At 64.4% G+C, this 8,391-nt stretch overlaps 1 protein-coding gene and 1 long non-coding RNA gene across 3 annotated transcripts in view; one reads left to right on the plus strand and one right to left on the minus strand.

Moving 5' to 3' along the window:
- Window positions 1-2,970, minus strand: part of KCNK9 (potassium two pore domain channel subfamily K member 9) — an 87,001-nt gene extending 84,031 nt beyond the window's left edge. The window contains exon 1 of the mRNA XM_014837352.3: window positions 2,165-2,970. Within this exon, the coding sequence (XP_014692838.2) occupies window positions 2,165-2,834 (670 nt within the window). The 5' untranslated portion in view covers window positions 2,835-2,970. The remainder of the gene's footprint in view (window positions 1-2,164) is intronic.
- Window positions 1,561-6,638, plus strand: LOC106828685 (uncharacterized). 2 transcript variants are annotated; one of them, XR_001397449.3, is made up of 5 exons: window positions 1,561-1,774; window positions 2,085-2,393; window positions 5,213-5,525; window positions 5,689-5,820; window positions 6,037-6,638. It is a non-coding gene; the product is annotated as an uncharacterized lncRNA (long non-coding RNA). The 2 variants fall into 2 exon arrangements; XR_011493403.1 differs by lacking the exon at window positions 5,213-5,525 and having other exon boundaries at window positions 1,645-1,774.
- Window positions 6,639-8,391: the final 1,753 nt, after the last annotated feature.

Below are 8,391 nucleotides of genomic sequence, written 5' to 3' on the forward strand. Positions count from 1 at the left end.
TTCGAAGCCCGGAGAATGGGCTGCACGGCCGGTGTCTTCCCACTGCAGGGCAGTCAGGACTGTCTCTCCTCCCCAGCTTACACACACAGTCCAACCTTTCTTTCCAGAAAACCAGCTGAAAACTCAGTGAGGGAAGTGAGAAAAATCAGCCTCGTCATCAGCTGCCCCTCCGGCCGTGTCTCGATTCGAGTCCCACCCACAGCCCTGGCTGAGACTGCACCCTCCACTGAGCCACACGTTCCTCCCCATTCTCTTTGGAGCCTTAACCACCAGAACCGTAGAAGCACACGCCCAGAACGATCCATCAGAATCAAGAGACACACCTGGATAAGAACTCTATCCATCTCAGGTAAATGGGAGTATCTCTGGGTTTGATTTTAACTCCAATGCACTCCTTAATGTTGTAGCCCAACTCTCGGAACCAGCCAAACGTTTTATGTGCTGGTGCCACTCCTGGGGCGGTGTGCTGGCAGCCTTCACCTGCTTGGGTCTAGATCTCTCAATGCACATTTGGGGAATGTTGCGCTCTTCCCCTCCCCAGGGGCGGTCAGGTTTGGAGGCATAGCTCTTTGCCCTCTAGCTTTCCAGCCAACAGGCCCCCGTCCCACAGGCTCACCGCCCTGCTCATCTGTGTGTTACGGCCGCAGCTCCCGCTGCAAGTTTAAAGACAGAAATGACGGTAATGACCAACTGGCCCTTTCAGGCACTGGAGGCACACGGTGGGGAAGGAAGGACTTTTCTGGGTTCTGGCCGCTGGGCCAAGGGCGGTGGGACAAGCGGGAGCAAAGCTGGTGATGCAGACAACAGAAGGACAATTTCCTTCCAACAACATAAAAGCCTGCACCAATGAATTAAACATTTCAAACAAGATGACTCTCTAAAAAGTCTTTTCAACAGAGAAGGAAAGACAGGCCGTCCTGTGCTGGCGCTTCCTGTTGCATATGGCACTGAGAAATCCTGTTTTTTCAGCATGCAGAGCTTTCCAGACAAAGAGAAATACCAAGGGGAAAACTGGAGGAGAAGGTCCAGAAGTAAGGCAGGAGGACCGAGAAGGGTGGGAAGGTGGGGGTGTCGGCTCAGGGCACAGGGGCACAAAGGGCGGCAGGGAGCAGATAGGAGACCACCCTGAGCCAACACAGTGGCCCTGACAGGTCCAAGGAGATGGCCCTGGGGACAAGTTGCAAACCAGAGAGACACCACCCTGCCCCCTGCCACGGAGGGCACCCCCCCATCCACAGGGCGGAAGAGACTGCTCCAGCTCACACAGGTCTCTGTCAAAGTGTAATGTCTGCAGCTCTCCCACACCAGGCTACCCCAGGCACCCACAGAGATTTGCTCCGCGGACAGCACCCTTGGTTGGGTTCAGGACCCACAGGAGTCCCCAAGGTGTATCAACTGGACTCTCTCCCCAGACTGGGGCTGAACTTCCCCAGTTTCTGGCCAATATGCAGACCTGCCTTAGCCGCTGTCACAGCCTGGGGATGGGCAGGTCCTGCCCGGCCCCTCCTCGACCTCACTCCTAGAGCAGTTCACCCTGCTGCCACCCCCAACCCAATCAGCAGACAGCAAACTCTCTCCTCCCAGGGGCCTGGCACAACCAGGCTCCAGAATCCGAAGAAGAGCCAGGAGGCAGGAAATCGGGGCGCAGAGAAGGCTGGAGGCTTGCGAGGGTCAGCGCCTCCCACGCTCCAGGAGCAGTCCCCCGCCACCTGAGTCCGTCTTCGCGCCGCGGGTACCAGGCCAGCCCTCTCCAACTCCCGGAGAGGTAGTAAGTGTAAGGCTTGGAACCCCGCGCAGACCAGCCCGCGCCGGGGCGGTGGGTGGGTGGGTGTCTGCTATGCGATTATTCTTAGCGCTCCACTCTCTTCGCAAAAGTGGCGCCTCCGCCCTCCCGGCTCCGGCACGCTCGCTCCAGGCTTGCACGCCCGGCCCAGACACCGGCGCGGAGGAGAGCACCGGGGTGGGGTCCGAGAGGGCTGAGGCGCGGAGGCGCAGGAGAGGCAGCGGCTCCCGAGAGAGGAGGGGGCGCCGCGGGAGGGGCCCCGACGACAGGCTGCGTTTAACCCTCGGCGCCCCGCACCCAGCCCCGCGCCGCGCGCTCAGCCGCCTCCCCGGACTCCTCCCGGGGCGCCAGGAGCCCGGCGGCAGCGCGCCCAGCCCTTACCTATGGTGGTGATGACCGTGATGGCAAAGTAGAAGGAGCCGGCGAATTTCCACTGGACGCCGGCGCGGTGCGGCTCCGACTGCAGGATCACCAGCTCCAGCTGCCGGTAGTCCTCGCTACTGATGTTGTATTTCCCCTTGATCCGGATCTCCTCGGCTTTGAGTTTCTCCTCCTCGCGCATCTCGTGGTCCGACTCGAGGGCGTCGAAGACGGCGGCGCCCACCAGCAGGTAGGTGAAGGTGCAGACGATGAGGGACAGAGTCCGCACGTTCTGCCTCTTCATGGCCGCCAGCAAGGAGCCGGCGCGGGGGGCATGTCCCGCAGGCTCGCAGCCGCGCGCGTCCCACTGCAGCGCCCGGCGGCCGCCGCCGCCTCCTCCGCCGCCGCCGCCGCCTCCAAGTTGTAAGCGGCGGCGGCAGCAGCAGCAGCAGCAGCAGCAGCAGCGGGGAGGCGGGGGGCGGGGAGGCTGGGGGGGCCCCCCTCCGCCGGGGCCGCCACAGCCGCCGCCACCGTGAGGCGGCTGGCGGGGCAGGGGTGGCGCGGGCCCGGGCTCGGGCGAGAAGGCGGACAGGCACAGGAGGCTGCTTGAGCGCCGGGGCCAGGCGTCCGGGAGCCCCGACACCCTGCGCCAGACCCGGCCGAAGCAGCCCGCCCCACTGCGCAGGGCCATGCACGGCGGCCCCGCCGGTGACCGCGCGGGCCGCGCTGCCCTCCGCACCCCGCCCCCCGCTCCCGCCGGAAAAGCAGGGGCGGGAGCGGGAGCCGGAGCGCGGCCGGAGGGCGGCCGCCGGGGCCCGCGCCCCTCCGGGTCCGGCTCCCGGGCGGCGGCGCCCAGCTAGGAGCCCGCAGGTCTGCGCGCGCCCCGCGGGACCTCCTGCCCCTTTTACCCCTCCTCGTCCCCCCTCGAAGGGGGTGCAAAAGTTTGCGAAGTGGCGGCGTCTCCGGAGTCCCCAGCAAGCAGGGAGGGGGCTGAGCAGGTGCAGCGGGCGTGGCGGCCCGATGCCCGAAGGTTGGAGCGCCCCGCGCCCACCCGGGCGCGCAGGGACGCGGCAGGGTCCGCGCCGGGCGTCGGCCGGTCCGGGAAGTTTGCTCGGCTCAGCCCCCGAGGCGCGGGAGCGGGGCGCGGCCCCGGGGCGGCAGGGCCCGCGGCGGAGCAGCCTCGGGGGCGGCCGGGGGACGGCGCGGCGGCGGTCGGCCAGCCCGTTCCTCCGGGGGCGGCGGGCGAGGCGGCGGCGGAGGCGGGAGGGGTCCCGCGGGCCTCGCGGAGCTGCGGGGTGGGCGCGGGCGCATGAGCCGCGCCGGGGTCGGGGCCCTCCGGCGTCCGAGCGTCCGGGGAGGCGGCCGCGGCGCTGGTCTGCCCGGGGCGCTGCGTGCGTGCGCGCCGGAGGGAGCCCGAGTGTGTGTGCGTGTGTCTGTGCGTATGTGTGCCCGTGTGTGCCCGTGTGTGTGTCTGTGTGTCTGTGTGTGTGTGTGCGCGCGCGCGCGCGCGCGTGGCAGCCCCGCTCTGGCGGGAGGGCCGCGGGGGGCGGGGGCCGGGCTACGCGGAGGCCCGGCCTCCCTCCCTCCCTCCTTTCTTCCCTCCCTCCCGCAGCCTCTCGGGCTCGGCACCTCCCGCCTGGTCCCCAGCCAGCTGGCGAGGCGGCCGCGGCGGCTCCCGCTGCAGACCGAGCGCAGCTCAGGGCGCACGCGGAGGGAGCCCGGGAGGGGCGGCCAGTGCCGCCGGGGAGGGGGCTGGCGGAGGAGGGTGGAGGACTGGGTGTAGCCCTAGTGAGGGTGGGGGCGGAGCCACCAGCAGGTTTCAGCGGGGGATGGGAGGATAAATGAGGCTGCTTGGGTCTTTTTAGCCCAGCTCCCCGAGAACGCATGAAGCCACGCGGGGCGGCGAGTTTGAGGGACCTGGGGCTGGAGAAAGAAACGGGATTCAGCCAAGAAGGCAGACAGGCGGCTTACGGGAGAGAAGAGATCGGGCGGAGAGAGGGGAGCGCAAGGGGAGGGGGCTGTGGGCACCCGGGAGCACGGTGGCACCCGCGGTTCCACCAGAAGCCACCTGGCGCGAGCGCGGGCGCGTGTCACTGGCCTGGGGCACCTCCTTGTCCCAAGGTGGGGTCCCCAGGGCCGCCTCAGCTCCCGCGAGCGTCGCAGGCCGGGTGGCCCAGCACCTGCCAACCTGAGTCGTTCCCTCGGAGAGCGCTGAGGATGGCACAGGCCGCCAGTCTTGGGGTTGGGCCCTCAGGGGAGGGCGCTGCATTCCCCCTTGCCTGCCCCCTCCCTGTTGCTTTTCAGAGAAACACTCCTTGGCTCCCTGAGGCTGGGCGCAGGGAGCACCCGGAACGCAATCCAATGCGCCGCGCAACGACGGCCCCTCTCTGGACGAGCCTTGCGAGGGTACAGGAGGCTCTGACCGGGGTGCAGCTATTCCTTGCGTCCAGAGAGGAAGCCTCGCCCTGATTTATCCTCTTGCCGTTTCAGCTTCCTTTGCTCTTTTGTTCCCGTGCCCCCCGCCCCCATCTCCCTTCAGGGCGTTGAGGGGGTTTCTCTCGACCACCAGCCACCTAATCTCCCTGAGCAGTGGAGCTCGAAATGGGTAGGCAGAAGCCGCGGAGAAGCCCCCACCCCCACCTCCCCTTCTCTGGGTCAGGCGACCTCCCTTGGACCTCAGCCAAGGAAGAGATGGAGACTTGGGGGAAGGGACGCCCCCCGGCGGCGGGTCAAGAGACGGGCCTGAGGTGGCCATGGGCGTTGCAGAGTAGGTCCAGGGAATCAACTCTCGCGCCCCTCGCGGGCTCCCGGAGCACTGGCCCATTTGGGTCGCCCCCTTTAGCCGTGTCTTGGGCTCGCCGTCCGCAGGACCGAGCGAGTCTGGGAACGCAGTGCCTCACCGAGACTCCACCCCATTTCTGGAACTCGCAGGTGCTTGCGCACCCGGCCCCACCGGAGAAGGGGGCCAGCGCTGTGGGCGACTTTTGGGCAGTCGGGTCTCCGCTGGGTCTGCAGGCGCCCTTGGGCACGGGGACGGGGAGCCCCACCCTAAGCAGGCGCTTTCCCCAGAATACATTTTGGAAACCGAAGCCCCCGCGCTCGCGAATGAGTCTGGCCGCCCGGTGAGTCACCGCGAGCGGGCGACAAGGATTCCCAGCAGCTGGTAATTAATTGCTCTGTGGCTCGGCCCACGACGGAACCCCAGTCGGGCCTCCCGCCGCCCTGCAGCGGCGCCACCCCTGAGTCACAGCCGTCGGGCCTCCGCCGTCCGGAAGCGGCCTGCGCGCCTGGGCGCCACCAGGGGGCACTGGACTCCGACCCACAGGTCGCCCCGCTTTGAGCCAACGCTGCGCAGGGAAGTCCAGGCTGTCCCCGCTGGCAGGTGCGGAAGCGGGGGATGGGATGCTCCCCACCGGCAGATTCCAAGCTTCGCAGAGAGCCACTTTTATTCGGTTTACATACAGCTTTTCAGAAAACGGAACCGCTTTGTGTGCATACTGGGAGGGACCTCAGAGATAAACTAGTCCAAACCGCTTGTTTTTCAGATAGGAACACTTCCAACCGGAGAAGGTCACGTGCTCAGGGACGCAAGGCAGTTCCCATCTAGAACCAGCTCTTGAACCGTCTCCCGGCTTCTGTCCAGCGCTCCACGGACCCAGCAGCCTTCCGACCCCAAGGTCACACTGCCTTGAATAGCCACACACCACTCTCCCAACACTGGTTCTTCCTTTTCTTCTCCCTCCAAAATGAGGCCTTTAGACTCAGGAGAAACAAGGGCGGGAGCGGGGCCTGAGGGCAGACTCTGGGGAGTGGGAGAGGAGGGTTTCCTGGTCTGTCCGTGGTCAGCCACCTCTCCTCACCCTGTGCTCTCCTTTCCGGGTCTTGACCTGCAGGTGGAAGTGAGCTCCTTGGAGCAGAGCCTGGCTCCTGACATCTTCCCTGTGTCCCCAGCAGCCATCCCCAAGGCAGTTGCCCAGCTAGCACTGTGGGTTGCTGCCACAAGACAGTCTACAAAGAGGTCAGGCTGCTGACAGTGCCTCTGGGGAGCCCACCTCCCTCTCTGCCTCTGGTTGTGGGAGCATCAACTCCAGCCCAACTGGAGGAGGATTCAGAGCTCAGGTGTGGCCAATCAGAGCCCGGGATTCCCCATGGCCACAGTGATTGGCTGGGTGTGGCTCATCTCTCCACCAGTGAAAACCCTGGGAAAGCATTTCTAAGAGGAGCCTGGTGGAGGGAGGGAGGCAGGTCCCAAGGCTGCAGGCCCACCGGGCAGCAAGAGCCACGCCTGGAGGGGAGCAAACGCATTCTCTTCTCCTCAGCTTAGGCCACTGGGAGTTGGTCCCAATCTAGACGCGTGCCGCTGATGCCAGGAAACTGGCAGCCTGTCTGAGCTCCTCCAGCAGTCTGTCCCTGGGCCTCCCTGGACCTCAGTGTCTTCTTTAGTAAAAACAGATTTATCTGATTAGATAATAAAGAACATCGTGGTTTTATAATTCCCCCTCCACTGCCTAACTTATTTGCTAGGCTCTTTACACATTGGGCGTGCCCGTAGCCCCCAGGCCTAAGGAGTATTCTTACCCTGTCTTACCCAGAAAGGCTGAGCAGTTTATTCTGGGCCTGCAGTGAGTCAGAGTGGACCCAGCTCCCAATCCAGTGCTTCTTCCAATGAGCACTGCATCTGTGAAACTGATTCTGCTGTGAGCTAAAGGCGGGGAGGCACAGCACCCTCCGCCAGGTCCCCCACCCAGGCTGACGCCCAGGTGTCTCCAGAGGCATCGCCGGCGGTGCTGGCCCAGGGTAGGTCCTATTTGCTGGCAGGAGCCAGAGCTGTCTGCTGCTCCCAGAACATCCTGACTCCTTGGGTGCGTTTAGTGCTTTGTCATGTTAATGCCCACGTCTTCGAAAATAGGCAGAGGATGCAGAACCATCGTCCCCATTTTACAGGTGGGGTAGGCGAGGCACCAAGTCCCATGGCCCCAAGTCACAGAGAAGAGCTGTGCTGAGCGTGCCCACCCTCGGGCCCGAATGCCAACACTATGGGTTCCCCCCTGTACTCCTGGCTTTGCCAGACCCCACGCATTCTTCGTGGCCATACATTTGCGGCTGATGGCGTGTCTTCACTCTGGACCTCCCGCCGTGGCGGGTTCCCGAGGAAAGCACTTGGCAGCCAGGCCCCTCCGGAGCATCTCACACTCTCCTTTGGGATGTGAATAAGTGTGTCACCGAGGAAGCCTTCTGTGGTTACACAGTTTGGGGACACAGGGTTAACAGAGGTGTATCCAGGACTTCCCAGAGCCTTTGGCCCACTAACAGGCACCATGACACCCAGACAGGAGCCTGGGCAGCATTTCCCAACCTCACTTGACCGTGGAATCTGCCTTTGGCCAGAGTCGGCCTCAGCCCCACGTCCTGGGGCCCACTCTTTGGGAACCGCTGGCCCAGCCCGGGGAGCTGAGCATAGGGAGGCAGGAGGCCTGGGTTCCACTTCTGGTCCCACACGAACAAGCTCTCCTCCCATTCAGGTTCTTTCAGCCTCCAGTCCCTCACTGGCCCCCCTGCCTCCAGCTGGACATCCCCGTCTCTCCTCCACCTGTAGCCAGAACCTCCTTCTGAACACACTGACCCTTGCACTTCCGTGCTGAAACCCTCTAGGAGCTCCTGGGTCACGTCGGGCCCTCCCCCTGGCGTTCTCACCCTCAGATCTGGCATCTGGTACCCTCTCTTGCCCCAGCTGCTGCCTCCCTCCCACCCGCCTCCTGCTCCAGCCACCCAATACAGCCATTTCCTCAGCACCTCGCACCTCCGTGCCTTTACTCATGCTGTTCCCTCTGCCTGCTTCCTTTACCTGGCCTATCACGCTCTCATCTCCTCACCTTTCAAGATTCAGCTCTGGCAGCATCTCCTCCAGAAGCTTCTCCTGTCCCCAGGCTGGACTAGGCTCCTGTGTCACTGCACATACTTGGATCACAGTGACCCCTCTGAGGTCCCCCCCCAGGCTGTGAGCTCCTGGAGAGCCAGGGCCTTGGGGACCTTAGCTGGGTCATGCAGGGCACAGTAAATGTTTGGTGGGAACTAAAGAACAGGGCTGGGTTCACTCGCCAGTGGGTCTGAGGTCATCGTCCCAGGTGAGACCTCTCCTAGGAAGGCAGGCAGAAGTAGGTACAGAAGAGCGAAATGAAAAAGAGCTGTGCAGGTGGCAGAGTTCGTCATCTGCCAGGACCCCAAGAGCCCCGAGGTTTAGGCCTTGA

The sequence above is a fragment of the Equus asinus genome, chromosome 12 (assembly GCF_041296235.1).
Source record: "Equus asinus isolate D_3611 breed Donkey chromosome 12, EquAss-T2T_v2, whole genome shotgun sequence".
In the NCBI taxonomy this organism is placed as follows: domain Eukaryota; kingdom Metazoa; phylum Chordata; class Mammalia; order Perissodactyla; family Equidae; genus Equus; species Equus asinus.